Genomic DNA, 16,582 nt, shown 5'->3' with positions numbered 1-16,582 from the left:
CTTCCTCCCAGCGTGGTCAGGATGATCCTGCAGTGCCCTGTGAGGCCATGCATCTCCAATATGGCCGAATCAGCTACACTGCATATCGCTGCAGAGACTTACTCATATTCACAAATACAACAGAATTACCACACTAAGCAACACCCTTTGTAGTAACGCAGACATACTGGATGCAGTACTGTACTCCCAAAACTTGGTAATCTTGAAACGCTACCAAGTAAATAGTTTCACAACAGATACTTCCTTGTTCTACCAGGAATACTGGAATGCTCTCTCTAGAAGCCAATCTAGTTATATTGGAAATGCGTGAATAGCATTATCAAATGCTCCAGACCCAGTTTGAGGGTATTGGAAATAGGACTTGACCCCTTGGGAGGCAGAAATTTGTATTTAAAAAACATAATAAAGGAATTAAAAAAAAATACAATTTCTGCTTTGTTCAGATCTCCAGAGTAAATTTCAGTTAAGTCATAATAAAGACTAAATGAGCATAAAAGGTTTGCCAGCATTTGTGTTCATGGTTAATTTAATAAATTGTTCAAAATTAATGAATTACATAATTGGAAGAGAATTAAATTCTGAATTGAAACACCTAGTCCATTTAACAGACTAATAAACACACACTTAAAGAACAAGTCATAGCTTTACAGAGATCTGAATATTATAACAACATCATAACCTCAAATCCTTAAATTTGATTGATGGCTTAATTTAACAGCATATGTGGGAAGCAGGCTTGCTTTAAGGGAATGGGTTTTCTTTTGGTTTTTTTTATGTGAAGACACAATGTGAGGACTTGCACATTCAGTATTTCAGATGGTAAAAAGCAGGACCGTAAAAATTTCTGTATTTTCTTATGTTTTGCTCTGCTGCATAATTTTCAGGATTTGTTTCCTTTAAAGGAGTATTTTAATGGATATGATAACATTGCAGAACACTGACACAAATAAAATAATGTGAAATGAAGCATATACACACAGTGTTCAACTCATATTTTCCCCGATCATAAAACTTCAAAAAGTTTAATCTTAAAAACTTTATATATAAAAGAAAAAAAGAAAGTAATTTCTTTAAAAGACCTTATTCAACAAGCAGCCTAGACCGGAAAAAGCCCCATTTGGCATGTCATAGGAGAAACATTCAATGACATCACAAAACCAGCACGTGACTGCAGGTGTAGCCATGTGAACAGAACAGTTTGTGTGTGGCAGCATTGAGCCAGATGTAAGGCAAGCTGTGACACGTTACTGCAGTAGCCTCTGCTATGTTGTGACAGAAAAGAAAAGGCTGAAGATCGAGCCAAAATGGCTGTCAAATTGGTCCCATTTCAAAGCAAGTGTACCATCGCCCATCTGCTTGGAAATTTCCCTTGTCCAGGACAGGCTACCCAATGACAATTTACTCATTACTCATTTAGAGCAGGATTTTATAATGGGTCAGGCACTGGCCTTGTAACCTAAAGGTCAGGGATTCGATTCCCAGGTAGGACACTGCCGTCATAGCCTTGAGCAAGGCACTTAATAAATGTCCCACAATGCAATCATTAAAAGTCCCTCAGGCTGTACAAGGTATGAACCCATACCTGTAAAAAACAAAACTAATCTACCAAATTCTTCACTACTGTTAAATTTCTATTTCCAATCCTGCTTAACCTGTCAATCGTAAATGGATGGTAAATGGACCTCATTTATATGGCACTTTTATCCAAAGCGCTTTACAGTTGATGCCTCTCATTCACCAGAGCAATTAGAGGAGCAATTGCTCAGGAACACTTTGACACGCCCAGGGCGGGGATCAAACCGGCAACCCTCCGACTGCCAGACAATCGCTCTTACCTCCTGAGCTATGTTGCCCCCAATCATTTTCATTTGTAACAAAGGACTGGGCAATGAGGACCAGGGCAGTAAGGACCGGGGCAGTAGGGACCGGGGCAGTAGGGACCAGGGCAATAGGGACCGGGGCAATAGGGACCGGGGCAGTAGGGACTGGGCATGTTCCTGGACAGACCAGGAAACAGAGCAGGCAGCCCCTGACCTAGAGACAGTAACCGAACGAGATAAACCGGGCCAGGAGATGACTGGCGGATCAAAGGGCTGTCCCAGGCTCATTAGCGACTATCAGAAGTCACTGCCTGAAAAAAAAAAAATTCTCTAAGCCGGAGGATCCTAAAAATAGACGAAGGAAATGCAACGGGGATAATGGGGCCAAATCGGCATAATGGCTCGTAATGAAGCTGGGCAGCCGAGCGGCGGATTCCGGTCAAGGTTGCTTTTGGCTCAGGTGCAGAAAGCTACATTGCTAACGTGCTACCGTTAGCCTAGCGCCATCTAGCCCGGGTGGACGGAACGCCACCCGTGCAGCAGCGTAGGGATCCAGCTCCACCACTCTGGGGCCTGCTTGCCTGCCTGCCCGCACGGAGGCTTCAGCACAGCGGACCAGTATTAAATCTGGATGTTGTCAGGAGTGTTTATTTAAACTGACAGACGCTGAGAGGCCTAACGGGCCTTCGTGCCAGGACGCATACAGCCAGGCGAGCCTCTGATTTCCAGTGAGGGGCTCCATGTTGAATTTCCCCTGGAAAGCGTGTGGGATAAAGCGTGGAAGCGGAGCCAAGGAGGATTTGATTGGCTTGCGTTGGCGAGAGGAGAACGCCTGGCTCACAACGGCAAATTCTTTGAGGCCTCTGGGCCACTGAAACACACACAAAAAAAAAAAAAAACCCTCTGCAGAGATTTTTTTGAGTTCGCCAGTGGTTCCCACAACTTCACTGGAGTTTGTGTTTTTGTTTTTTTGTTGGGAATCCCGTGTCCCCGCTCGAGGCTTATCTGTCAGGACCAGGATGCGGGTCGAGCCAGATCCGCGCGAGAGATATGCCCCCTGCTCTCCTTCATCTCGCATAACTTCACACGCAAAATTAAAAGCGAGTTTCTGCTCGAACTCCACCAGCCAGTCTGGCGGGTGTTGGGGGTGGGGGTGTGGGTGGGGGGTGGAGGGGCGGTGTTTGGTTCAGCGCTGAAAGCACGCACCCTGGCTGCCAATTCTGGTGGCTGATGAGAGATCTCTGAAACATTTCTCCCCGTGATGTAAACCGTGCGTTGCTCTGCAGTGAAGCAGCTTCCAGGCTCATTAAAACACCCGCGTTAGCTCTGGCCACGGTTCCGGTCGGGAAGAAATCGGCGGTGTTCTGCCAGAAAGCAAGATGATACCCTGCAGCGCTGCCCGTTTGCTCATAACCTGAGATGTGCATTTCACGGTCATGGACTGGATTCCTGTAGGTCTGGAGTTGAGTTCCTTTCACAAGCCCACTGTTCCCAGGACCCCCCCCTTCCCTCTCTCCCCAAATGGGGGGGGGAGAATTTAAGCTGCAGCCAGTGACTTTATTCCCATGGCCACCACATTCAGATAGTCGTCCAAACACACACACACACACACAGGATAAAATAAACTTGCCATAAGAACATTGAGCCAAAACAGGGGTTTTCAAACATTTCTGGTCCAGGGACCTCCCACCCAGACTCAAAGGCATCCAGGGGACCCCCCCCCCCCCATCATAAGTTAAAATAGGTCATACTAAAAAAAAAAATTTAAAAAAAAAGTTTAACAAGGGATTATTCATAAACAGACACTTTTCCAATTTTGCACACTCATGGTAGGGGTTCATTGTTCTGAAAAACACTGAAAAATGGCCAGCAAGCAAGAAAGGTTACAGATGTTTCGGTCAAACAGGAAACCGCTGGAGTTGCATCCCCATGGTGAGCACCAGCTGCAGAAAGTCCTCGCCTGCATGTGGCAGGAAGGTGCTTGGGTCTCTTCAGCAGGGGAAAACTGCTCTCGGGCAGCCAAAAACTCAGTGTGAGAAAGCACAAAAAAACCTTAAAATCCCAGAGCTTCTCAGAGCTCCAAGTTTCTCCACAAAAACACACAAAGCTGTACTTGCTTAACTGTGTTATGGTACTTTGATAGTGAGAGGAATGAAGACCTATGTCCTTCATACCTTTCCAAGGAAGGAAGACCATCCTTCAGAGCTTATTGACTGAACATTACCCAGAGTTCAAGAGTGTCCTCAAAGCCCCCTCCCAAAAACTGAGACTGCACCCCTCACAACCTCCCTGAAAGGAGTCTTCAAACAAAAACACCCCAAAAGGTTAACAGCTCAACCTGGTCTCTGCATTAATCCTTTAATCTGTTGGGCAGATAGATTCACATTCTCAATTTGTTCTCAGGCAGAGGAAGTATCAGAGGATAACCTGACACCCAGCAGGGCTTATGCAATAGATGGGAGTGGGGAAGGAATGTGGGGCATTAACCAAGCCTGGGTGAGTTTGGGTGTTTGTGTGCATTTCACACACCATGCCAGGCTCAGAGAAAACAAGAACCACACACACACACACACACACACACCTACAGTACATGGATCATTATGACCCATGGGACTTTGGCGGCTATTGGGTTGGGGCTACCGGATGGCAAAAAGCCAGATTAAACATGAAACTGGTCGTGAACAGCACTGAAGAGGAAGAACAGTCTAAATGTCAAGTCCAAGAGCATTTCTGGGAGGTTTGGAACCGAAAGCAGGTTCGACTCGTTACCTGAATTAGTTTACAGTGAGAGAAGCCAGTATGGCTTAAAAGGAGATGTGAAGACGCTTGCCTACCCCTGAAGTCACCACCACAGAAATGCAGATGGGTCACTGATGCATTCTGGGTTAGCCAAGAGCTCATTGTCCATATGGGCTATAGAGAGGAGCTGTGAATGATCTGATTGAGGTGGCTACTCAAAGTTCTAAATCCACCTGTTGAGCAGGAGAGGGGAAATACAACCACACCTATTTGAAGGTCTCATATCAACTCCTGCCCATACAAGTAGCCCAATCATAAGATCTAGCATTTACTATACTCCTCCAAAAGATAACAGCTGAACACTTCACCGTGATGCAATCTTGAAGTGAACAGGCATTGGTTTTAAGAGAGAACACCTGCCAGTTGAGCCAAGGTAACTGGGAGGAGCGCACAGAATGGAAACTCCAATAACAAGTATTGGTCTGGCCATGCTAGCAAATGCCTTCCCCAATTTTACATTGCAGTGCAAATGCATACTGCAGGTTAGACGCAGATGAGCACAAAGCAAGGTTAGGGTGATTACTTTAGCAAGCAGTAGTCTACAACGTTAAACTCATTAGAATCTTGCTTGTGAATTAGGCCAGTAAAACCTATAAATGAAGTTAATTGAAATAATGTTGCATTTCATGTCGTACAAACGAACTAATGCCTGCATCAAGTCCCCAGTCTCCTAGCCCACACACTCCAATTTTTGCCTTATTTTTCTTCCCAACAACTCAACCTCAGCACTTATAACCTCTTGGCTACTTAGTCAGCCAATCAATCCCTGCATTGTTTCCGCATTGCCATGCTTACACACGCTGCCACCTATTCCTCAACCAATCAAAAGTCTGATTGCTGCCACATTCTCATGCTCAGTCATATTGTCACTAACTAGTCATCCAATCAAATATCCGGGTTGTTGCCACATTCTCATGCTTAGTCTCATCATGCAAGTTAAATCAATCTATCAAAACCTGGGTTATTACCTTCTTCTACACATACTAAATTGGCTTGGATGTTCCTGGGGAGGTACCAATAAAATGCAGTCAATTGTGCATAATCCTTATACATTCAGATTGAAACACATGCAATCATTTCACCATTATTGATAAAATGGGAAGAAAGATTTCTTTTCATACGACACTGTTTATAGCTGTTTTATGGTTCAGTGATCACATGCTTGATTTGCTTTCAGGAATGATTTCAATTATGATTTAGCACAGGGCTGCCCAACCCTGTTCCTGGAGATCTACCATCCTGTTGGTATTGGGTTCAACCCTAATTTGGCACACCTGATACTACTAATTAGCAGCTCAATGAGATCTCTAGCTGTTTAATGAGGCATGCTTTGTTAGGGTTGGAGTAAAAACCTACAAGACAAAAGATCTCCAGGAACAGGGTTGGGCAGCCCTGATTTAATACTTCTAAAATTGGGGTTTGAGTTGCCAAAGGTGACACTGAACTAACTAACAACTTATTGAGATTCTATTGATAGTCAATCCTATGTCTTCTTGATAAAAAAAACAGATGTTCTCTCAACTTTTTCACCAGACATTTTGACGTCACATGAGGATGAAATGTAGGTAAACAACATGCTGATAGTCACGTCGGCTTGATTGCAGTTTGCTTAGCTGGAGTTTAAACCTCTAGACCACAGAACTGCATTACAACTGGAACAGCTGTCCAAGGATGTGGAATAAGGATTAGGTGTTACAGTTTTAATGCAGTTCTATAATCTTGAGGTTTAAACTTGTGGTTGAAACTCCACACTGAAATTAAACTGGCACGTTTAGTTGACTGTTGATGTGATTCAGTTCACAGTACATGAAATATCCACGCACAGGTCATGTCACTGCCACATAGTCCCATGTAGTCCCACTTAGCCCAGTCCCCTTGGGGGAGACTGAGGGAGAGACACTGGCTTTGCTGACTCATTTGTGCGTTATTATGAGTGGGACTGCAGCTGTAGCAGAGGTGGCCTTGTGGAGTTATATAATTGGCGGGCGTGCGTGTATGTGAGTGTGTGCAGTGTGTGCATATCTGTTATGCATTACACATGCAGGGTACACAGGTTTGGACAGGTCTTCTCTCAGTGTTGTGATTGGTTCCTCTCATGATCTGAGCGGTGTTGTGATTGGTTGCTCCGATCTGTGCTGTGTTGTGATTGGTTCCTCTGGTCTGAGCCAATGTTCCTCTCTCCTCCAGGCCCAGCGCAGAGATGCCTTTGTGCAGGAGCGCTACGGGAAGTACAACCTGAGCGACCCCTTCCTGGCCCTGCAGCGGGACGGTGAGGTCATGAGGGGGCGGAGCCCCGCGGGCCAGGTGAGCCCCGCCCCCCCGGCGGCCCCCCCCAGCCCCCTGGCCGTGCTCAAGCTGGTCATGTCCCACTGCAAGCGCATGCAGGAGAAGATGCTGGCCCAGCTCGCCGCCGCCGAGAGCAGGCACAGAAAGGTAGGCCCTCGCACAAATCCCGCTACAAAGAAACCCACCGCTTTATAACACCGCGCAAATCCCGCTACAAAAACACCCACCGCTTTATAACACCGCGCAAATCCAGCTACAAAAACACCCACCGCTTTATAACACCGCGCAAATCCCGCTACAAAAAAACCCACCGCTTTATAACACCGCGCAAATCCCGCTACAAAAACCCACCGCTTTATAACACCGCGCAAATCCCGCTACAAAAACACCCACCGCTTTATAACACCGCGCAAATCCCGCTACAAAAACACCCACCGCTTTATAACACAGCGCAAATCCCGCTACAAAAACACCCACCGCTTTACAACACCGCGCAAATCCCGCTACAAAAACACCCACCGCTTTACAACACCGCGCAAATCCCGCTACAAAAAAACCCACCGCTTTATAACACCGCGCAAATCCCGCTACAAAAAAACCCACCGCTTTATAACACCGCAAAAATCCCCTACAAAAACACCCACCGCTTTATAACACCGCAAAATCCCCTACAAAAACACCCACCGCTTTATAACACCGCGCAAATCCCGCTACAAAAACACCACCGCTTTATAACACCTGCGCAAATCCCGCTACAAAAACACCCACCGCTTTATAACACCGCGCAAATCCCGCTACAAAAACACCCACCGCTTTATAACACCGCGCAAATCCCGCTACAAAAACACCCACCGCTTTATAACCCGCCAAATCCCGCTACAAAAAACCCAACCGCTTTATAACCCGCAGCAAATCCGCTACAAAAAACCCAACCGCTTTATAACACCGCGCAAATCCGCTACAAAAACACCCACGCTTTATAACACCGCGCAAATCCCGCTACAAAAACACCCAGCCGCTTTATAACACCGCGCAAATCCCGCTACAAAAACACCCACCGCTTTATAACACGCGCAAATCCCCTACAAAACACCCACCGCTTTATAACACCGCGCAAATCCCGCTACAAAAACACCCACCGCTTTATAACACCGCGCAAATCCCGCTACAAAAACACCCACCGCTTTATAACACCGCGCAAATCCCGCTACAAAAACACCCACCGCTTTATAACACAGCGCAAATCCCGCTACAAAAACACCCACCGCTTTATAACACCGCGCAAATCCCGCTACAAAAACACCCACCGCTTTATAACACCGCGCAAATCCCGCTACAAAAACACCCACCGCTTTATAACACCGCGCAAATCCCGCTACAAAAAAACCCACCGCTTTATAACACAGCACAAATCCCGCTACAAAAAAACCCACCGCTTTATAACACCGCGCAAATCCCGCTACAAAAAAACCCACCGCTTTATAACACCGCGCAAATCCCGCTACAAAAAAACCCACCGCTTTATAACACCGCGCAAATCCCGCTACAAAAAAACCCACCGCTTTATAACACCGCACAAATCCCGCTACAAAAAACCCACCGCTTTATAACACCCGCAATCCGCTACAAAAACCCCCGCTTATACACCGCGCAAATCCTACAAAAACACCCACCGCTTTATAACACCGCGCAAATCCCGCTACAAAAACACCCACCGCTTTATAACACCGCGCAAATCCCGTCTACAAAACACCCACCGCTTTATAACACCGCGCAAATCCCACTACAAAAACACCCACCGCTTTATAACACCGCGCAAATCCCGCTACAAAAACACCCACCGCTTTACAACACCGCGCAAATCCCGCTACAAAAAAACCCACCGCTTTATAACACAGCACAAATCCCGCTACAAAAACACCCACCGCTTTATAACACCGCGCAAATCCCGCTACAAAAAAACCCACCGCTTTATAACACCGCGCAAATCCCGCTACAAAAAAACCCACCGCTTTATAACACCGCACAAATCCCGCTACAAAAAACCCACCGCTTTATAACACCGCGCAAATCCCGCTACAAAAACACCCACCGCTTTATAACACCGCGCAAATCCCGCTACAAAAAAACCCACCGCTTTATAACACCGCGCACATCCCGCTACAAAAACACCCACCGCTTTATAACACCGCGCAAATCCCGCTACAAAAACACCCACCGCTTTATAACACCGCGCAAATCCCGCTACAAAAACACCCACCGCTTTATAACACCGCGCAAATCCCGCTACAAAAACACCCACCGCTTTATAACACCGCGCAAATCCCGCTACAAAAACACCCACCGCTTTATAACACCGCGCAAATCCCACTACAAAAACACCCACCGCTTTACAACACCGCGCAAATCCCGCTACAAAAACACCCACCGCTTTACAACACCGCGCAAATCCCGCTACAAAAAAACCCACCGCTTTATAACACCGTGCACATCCCGCTACAAAAACACCCACCGCTTTATAACACCGCGCAAATCCCGCTACAAAAACACCCACCGCTTTATAACACCGCGCAAATCCCGCTACAAAAACACCCACCGCTTTATAACACCGCGCAAATCCCACTACAAAAACACCCACCGCTTTACAACACCGCGCAAATCCTGCTACAAAAACACCCAGCGCTTTATAACACCGCGCAAATCCCGCTACAAAAACACCCACCGCTTTATAACACCGCGCAAATCCCGCTACAAAAAAACCCACCGCTTTATAACACCGCGCAAATCCCACTTCATAAAAACCCGGGCTTGAAAACAAAAAAAAATTCTATCATTTAGTTCTGAGTAGAATCTGAATTTTAAGGTTTCTGTTCTTTTGTTCCTCCTGCAACATAACTTTCCTGAACCAGTTAGAACAGGGGGTCCTCAATCTTATCCAGAAAGGGCCGGTGTGGGTGCAGGCTTTCATTCCAACTAAGCAGTTACACCCCTGATTCTACTAATGTGGTAATGTGTACTAGTGGTTGATTAGTAGAATCAAATGTGTAACTGCTTGGTTGGAATGAAAGCCTGCACCCACACTGGCCCTTTCTGAGAATGAAATTTAAAAAAACAGTTAATTTTGTTTGTAAAGATGCGGCTATACCGCTACACAAAACCAAAAGCACTGTTTGTGTGAAAGAGCCTCAAGTCTTTGCATCACACTGACCTGACAGGAACCCACAAGGGGCTGTTGTTTGTCACGGGAACAGAAAGGCATCGGCAGCCTTACTCAGATATGAATCAGACTGTAGCGAATGTCACACAGTCACACTCTGAGGAGTTATGAGGACCCCGTCACATGACAGTGGTGTGCGAGGCTCACATGATCGCCTGAGAAATGGTCACCAACTGCCAGCCAAAAGCCAAGCCCCTCGGCTCCCCCACCACCACCACCACCACACACAGTGAGAATAATCTGTGTAGAAATACACATGGAAGAACAGACTCCTAGATTCAAATCAGACGCGTAAATCCTGATACCTTCGTATGAAGCGCCATTTGAAAGCCATTCCAGGAATAACCCCACAGAACATTACAACCAGTTTACCGCCTGTATTCAATTAGTGGGCGATTAGGGGAAAATGTGTGTAATGTGCACTGTAGTCTGTGTCCTGGGGACCACAGTGACTCTTATGTGCGTCCCCAGACGTCCATAATCAGCATAATAAGGTGAGTCACTACAGGAAGAGCAGATTAAGATGGAGAACGAGAGGGACTGGATCCAGCTAAGATCTGCAGTACCCGGACCTCTCTCCCCTGTGTCTAATAGGTCTGAGAGGGATTTAGGGTGGCTTACAGCCCTCAGCTCTGATCAGCCAGAGGTGGAAAATCCAGGTTCAGAAAGCAAAAGGGCTCTTTCTCATCGCTTATTTTACCTCCTTTCATCCTTTCCTTGCGTCCTCTCCTCGCTTCCTTTGCTCCACCCACGGAAGGACTCGAGAAAAGGACGCGAGGGCAGAGGCCTTGTTCAGTCAAGCGTCAGTCTGAAGCCACGTCATCAGTCAGGAGGTCAAACTAATGAGTGATATTAGCTGTCTGAGTGCACGAGTGGAAGACACATGGCAGGACTTTAACTTGCCCCCTGACCCCTCGACTCTCCACCGCTGCCCCCTTGTGTCCACGGCAGGTCATCGCGGACCTGGAGGAGGAGAAGCGGCGGCATGCGCAGGACACGGCGGAAGGCGATGATGTCACCTGCATGCTGGAGAAGGAGCGGGAGCGGCTCCTGCAGCAGGTGAGGTTCTCTCAACGTTCTGCCAGCGTCTGATAAACGTTTCCCCGCCTCGCAGAACCTGGACCGCCACGGCTCTCCATGGCTAACGCCCCTACATAACGCGGGCACATGCTGATTAGAGACTGGAGCAGAGCGGCGCTTTCTCACAGTAAAAATCAGGGTTTCAGGGAGCTGCTTTCGGCCTCTCCACTGGCGCTTATCAGCGAACATAAACCTCCAAAACAGGAGGTCTGTCCATATGAACACGTCACGGATGTGAAATTACATCACATTACATCACAAAATACATTACATGCAGACTGTTTTGTGGGCAGGCACTGTATTAAACTCCAAGAAAAGCCAAATGAGGCCCTTAAAAGATGTATAGAGAGAGAGGCAAAGACTCAGTACTCACAGAGTCCCTATTACGTAGCCAGCAGGAGAGAAAGGCGCAGTTTACAGCACTCAGGGCCCAAGTCCATCTGTCAGCATTGCAGAGGTTTGGTATCACTGAGGTAAGCGTCTGCTGAAGCCTTTTTTTTTTCTGCTGTCATTCATCCAGTTTTTCTCAAAGACTTCGCATAAGTGTTTTTTCTGTTTTTTTTGGTTCCCCAAAGCAAGTTGCCATGGAAACCGTGCTACATTTTTTGTTTTCTTTTTCGGGCAGACGGGGGGAGGGGCCAGCGTGTACGGAAGCTCCGCCCCTTCCAGCGCAGTCAGCGGAGGGGAAGCTGGCTGTCTGGTTATGTGGGGGGGGGGGGGGGGCACAGAAGGCCCCGCGCGAAGCCTGGTCGATCAGGGACAGGCGGAGACACACACACACACACACACACACACACACAAAGTGCCGTTATATAAGCCGTTTCCTGCTCTCCCACACAGCGCAGAGCGCAGAGCGCAGAGCCCAGGCCTGCTTCACGGCTGAGATTACCGCCATTATTTAGCCCCGTTACCGCCGCCGCCGCCCCGTCATCAGAACTCCTGCCCCGTGAGGAGCTGCAGCGCGTCTGTGTGAAATCACGCTGATTCATTTACACCTCGATGAGGCCCGAGGGGCTCGCTGTGTTCAGCACAACCGATTCGCTCTTGTTTATTTTGATGACAGCGGCCGGTTTCATTTCCCCATTTGAGCAGTATTTCAGCTCGACTGTTAATCTCACTCTTCATGAAAAATGCAAATGTGTGTATAGGCTTTGCTTCAATTAAATTTCTGGATGGTGGACAAAAAGTCCGGTGAACTTGTCAGCAGTCACATTGCAACTGCAAATCAACTAAGCAACTAAACAATTCAAAAACATTCCTGTAACATAAATCTTCAAAAATATTTTAGAACGTTTTCACTTATTTTATTTTTGTTGGTTTATTAGAGAAATTTTCCCCACACGGAAAGCTTATATAATGTACATTGTCTCCCCCTAGTGTACAGAAGAGGAAAATAACTAGCCACAGGTCCTTCTATAATTTCTAACCTTTCATCTTCATTGTTGTGATGAGCTGTTTTCTCCTCTTTCTTCCCCTGTGTGTGTGCATGTGGTGTGTGTGTATGTGTGTGTGTGTGGTGTGTATGTGTGTGTGTGTGTATGTATCTGTGGTGTGTACATGTATATGTGTAGCTGGGCTTTGAGAGCTCCCAGGTGAAGCGCATGCAGAAGGAGCAGAGGAGGCTGAGGACGCAGCTGGAGGAGAGCCGTCTGCAGCACAAGCAGCTCACCTCCTCCCTGGCCAAGGAGGGCCAGCGGGGGGCGGAGCTCAGCCGCAGGCTGGAGGAGGAGCGGGCCGCCGCGGAGGCGCTGAGGGCGGAGCTGGAGGCGGAGCGGAGGCAGGCCCTGCGGGCGGAGGCGCGGGCGGAGGAGCAGCTGGCCGAGTTCGACACGGAGAAGGAGCAGCTGAGGGCGTGGCTGAGGAGGGAGGAGGGGCGGGGCCAGGAGCTGCAGGCGGAGGTGGAGCAGCTGAGGAGCGCGCTGGCCAGGCTGGGAGGAGGCGCGGAGGAGGAGAGCCGCACCCAGACTGACTCGGGGGAGAAGCCGAGCGGTGACTCCTCTGCCCCACACAAGCTGAACGGGCACCATAGTGACAGGGAGGCGGAGGCCTGCAAGGAAAACGGGTGTGACAACAGGGCCCCGCCCCCTACTTTACAACCTCAGCAAAACCCCGCCCCCGTGCCATGCCACACCCTCGGCTCCTCCCCCTGCTCCTCCCCCCTCCTGGCCCGGCATCCGGTGGGCGTGGCTCCATCCAGCCCCTCCTACCAGGCGTCCTACCAGGCGGGAATCCACCAGCGTTTCCACGCCACGCGACACAAGTTCCAGGGCCAGCCGGAGCAGGACCAGCAGGGCGGCGCCACACCCCGCTCCCCCCGAGATCTGTCTCCGAATCCAGCCGCCCCTCCAACCCCGTCTGCCTTACCCACCGCACCCACCCCCTCCGCCCCGTCCACCCCCTCCGCTCTACCCACCCCGCCCATTCCCGCTGACCCGCCCACCCCCTCCACCCCTACCCCCCCCTCCGCCCCGCCAGAGCCCGCCTCAGTGAAGCAGCTCGCCCGCAACACGCTCACCCAGGCGCTGTCCCGCTTCACTGGCCAGCAGGGCGGCGCTAAGCCTGCGGCCCCCCCCAGCTCCCCCACCGGCAGCGACTGCCGCAGCCCACCTCTGGGCGCGGCCCCCACCCCCGCCAGAGTCACTAGCCCCATCTCCCCGGGAGTGAAGTCCCCCATCATTCCCCGTGCCGAGAGGGGCCACCCACCCCCCATACCCCCAAAAAAGCCCGGTCTGGCCCAGACCCCCATGTCCCCCGGACCCTCGCCCCGGGCCAGCCACTTCCACGATCTCTCCAGCACCTGCAGCCTCACCAGCAGCCAGGAGGGCAGCAAAGAGCCAGACCTGGTCCTGTCCTCCACCAGCTAACCTGTGCAACAGCGCCCCCTGTCCCCTCCCACCGCACATTACACCCTGACACACCCCCCTATACTCAAAGACTCAGATATCTGAAACACTGTCCAGTTTATTTATTTCAGTTTTTCACCTTCAAACCTTTCCTACATTATCTCCGCCTGTACAGGGGTGCAGAAATTTAATCTCGACCATTATGGGTACTGATATTAACTCAACACAGCGAGTGAATGATGAGTAAAATGTAATATAAAATGTAATGAATAGTTCTGGCTGAAGTGCCTAACTGCTCGCTCAGGTGAGCAGCATACATTTTTGTTTCTCTTTTTCTCTGTCTTGAACAGAACAAAAGAAGTCAGTTAGGAATCAGGAAGCTGGTGAGAGCTGCTATGCATTTAGATAGGACATAAAGTAGCAGAGTGCTGCTGGGAAATGAAGTCCATTAATTCTGGAGGGCATCAGCAACACTGTGAAATGTCAGTGAGAGTGAGTGTTTACCCACTGCTTCAGTTCTGACGGTTGATATTCCCTCCTTTGCCATGAGTTGATCCTCCATGGCTTCCTCCTCACAATCTAGAATGGGATTGGTTGGCTGCTGTTATGAAAAGGCAGGCCTCTCTTATTGGTTGTTTAAATGAAAAGGCAGGACTCTTATTGGTTGCTTTTATGAAAAGGCCTATTCTGCCTCAGTTTGGAGGAGAGGAGAGACAACGAAGGCTCCTTATTTACGCTTCTGCAAATGTAATTAAGTGGGGTTTTTTTTTTAACCCAAACTACAGGCCTTTCCTTTCAGAAGTCTCTATAAAAGGCGTCACTCATTCAATGATTATTATTCTGTACTTCATGGGTGATTTGGCTTATTGATTGATTCCAATAATGGTGAGGGAAAACTGTCTCTGCTTACAGGGAAATCAAAAGGGGCAGGTTTTCAGGCCACGGAATGGCAGTAGTGGAATCTTTCAAAAGCCAGTGAAGAAGGTACCGTCCGCCCAATGCTAGTTTAGCCTCGTTAGCTTTCCTGTGCTTTTCACCCACCCGGCTCGGCACTTAACCTCCCAGATAAGTGACCTCCATTTGCACAAGGTCACGAGCATTTTAGACCAGGACAGGGATTCTCTCCCTTCAAACTGTTCATATGGACAGGTTCTGACATTAAGCATATCGAAGCCAGCTTCTACATTTTAAAATCATGTTTGTAAGAAAAGCAAAGTAATTTATGCACATTTATGTATATTAATCGATATATATATATATTCCCTCAAAATTGTTTCACCGATCACCACCATCATTTGACATTAAGGACCAAATCCAATAGCACTGTTTTTTTTATTAAAAGTGTACGTTTGTGTGTGTGTGTGTGTGTGTGTGAGCGGACAAGGATGTGCACGTCTATATTGATAAATGTATTGATAAAAGTAAATACACTGAATCTTAATTTTTTTTTTTTTTTTTACAGAGTAAGACCATGATACCATGTATGCTATTTTTACATATTGTATCCTAAGATTAAACTATGCATAAATCTGCCTTTTTGTGTCTGCAGCCAAATAGAATGGTTATCAGGCTGGCAGACACTGAATTTAGAAAACTTTTTTAAAGTTGACAACGTGCAGTCCATTCTAACAGATGCATTTGGAAATTTCCTGTTATTTTAATTCACAGTCGTTCTCTCCACAGTCTTTTATACGTTCATGTAAATGATCCAGAGCACTGTGTTGGGAGATGTGTCACTCTTCATCTTTTTCCTGCAGACAGGGCATTTCTGTTGTCCTCTGTTTTCATAAAAAAGGCCTCCTGTTGTACATCGCTGTGTTTCTCTGTACAATGGCATTCATTAATATCAACACGGAATATAAAACGCACGTGTTCGGTTTCATTCCTTTCATCACACAGTAATGTCTGTGTTGTCAGACCTGCCCGAGCGTGCTGGACCTCTGCACGGTCACTGACTGGTGTCGATACGGACCCTCAGAATTAGTTTCGATTACGCGTTTTGAACAAAAGTAAGAAAAAAAAATCTTCCTGGGGTCTGAAACTCGGCTCAGGAAAAACTGCCGAGTTTGAGCTTAGTCAGCAAAAATGTGGCCCATTGTCTTTTATTATTGTTATCTTCATCAGACATATTCTAACTATAAAAACATGCACTGTACACGGCACATTATTATATCCTCTTTAAAGCATACAAAGCAAATCCCATTCATTAAATCTGGCTATGACTAGTGTTTTGGTCCACGTACACAGAAATCTGCTATTCTTTGCGGCTCTTGGCTTGGCCGGTCAGAAGAGGATGTCCTTTACACCCAGTTTCAGGAGCCTTTGAAATCACACGTGTTTCAAATATCCGAGTCTGCAGAGTTCGCTCTGAACTGCAATCAGTGTCGTGTTGTTTCTGCTCCACAGAAACCAAAACGGTCTGCAAGTTCATGGCAGATGTCAGACGATGAAAAGTAAATCTCCCCAGTGGATCTGTGTGTATCTTTAGCGGTCGCTGGTCCAGCTCCAAATATCAAACAAACATTGTTTTTGCTGAA

At 47.9% G+C, this 16,582-nt stretch overlaps 1 protein-coding gene across 3 annotated transcripts in view; it reads left to right on the top strand.

The window, feature by feature from the left end:
• The window catches only part of LOC135237755 (CTTNBP2 N-terminal-like protein), a 30,419-nt gene extending 14,506 nt beyond the window's left edge, over positions 1 to 15,913 (top strand). The window contains exons 1-4 of one of the 3 annotated variants that reach the window (XM_064305157.1): positions 5,926 to 6,052; positions 6,807 to 7,052; positions 11,074 to 11,181; positions 12,774 to 15,913. In XM_064305157.1, the coding sequence (XP_064161227.1) occupies positions 6,897 to 7,052; positions 11,074 to 11,181; positions 12,774 to 14,066 (1,557 nt within the window). In that variant the 5' untranslated portion in view covers positions 5,926 to 6,052; positions 6,807 to 6,896 and the 3' untranslated portion in view covers positions 14,067 to 15,913. Of the gene's footprint in view, positions 1 to 5,925; positions 6,181 to 6,806; positions 7,053 to 11,073; positions 11,182 to 12,773 lie in introns of those variants that run through there. The other 2 variants (XM_064305156.1, XM_064305155.1) reach the window with 2 other exon arrangements.
• Positions 15,914 to 16,582: the final 669 nt, after the last annotated feature.

The sequence above is a fragment of the Anguilla rostrata genome, chromosome 13 (genome assembly GCF_018555375.3).
Source record: "Anguilla rostrata isolate EN2019 chromosome 13, ASM1855537v3, whole genome shotgun sequence".
In the NCBI taxonomy this organism is placed as follows: domain Eukaryota; kingdom Metazoa; phylum Chordata; class Actinopteri; order Anguilliformes; family Anguillidae; genus Anguilla; species Anguilla rostrata.
This window is presented reverse-complemented; position numbering and strand designations above follow the sequence as displayed.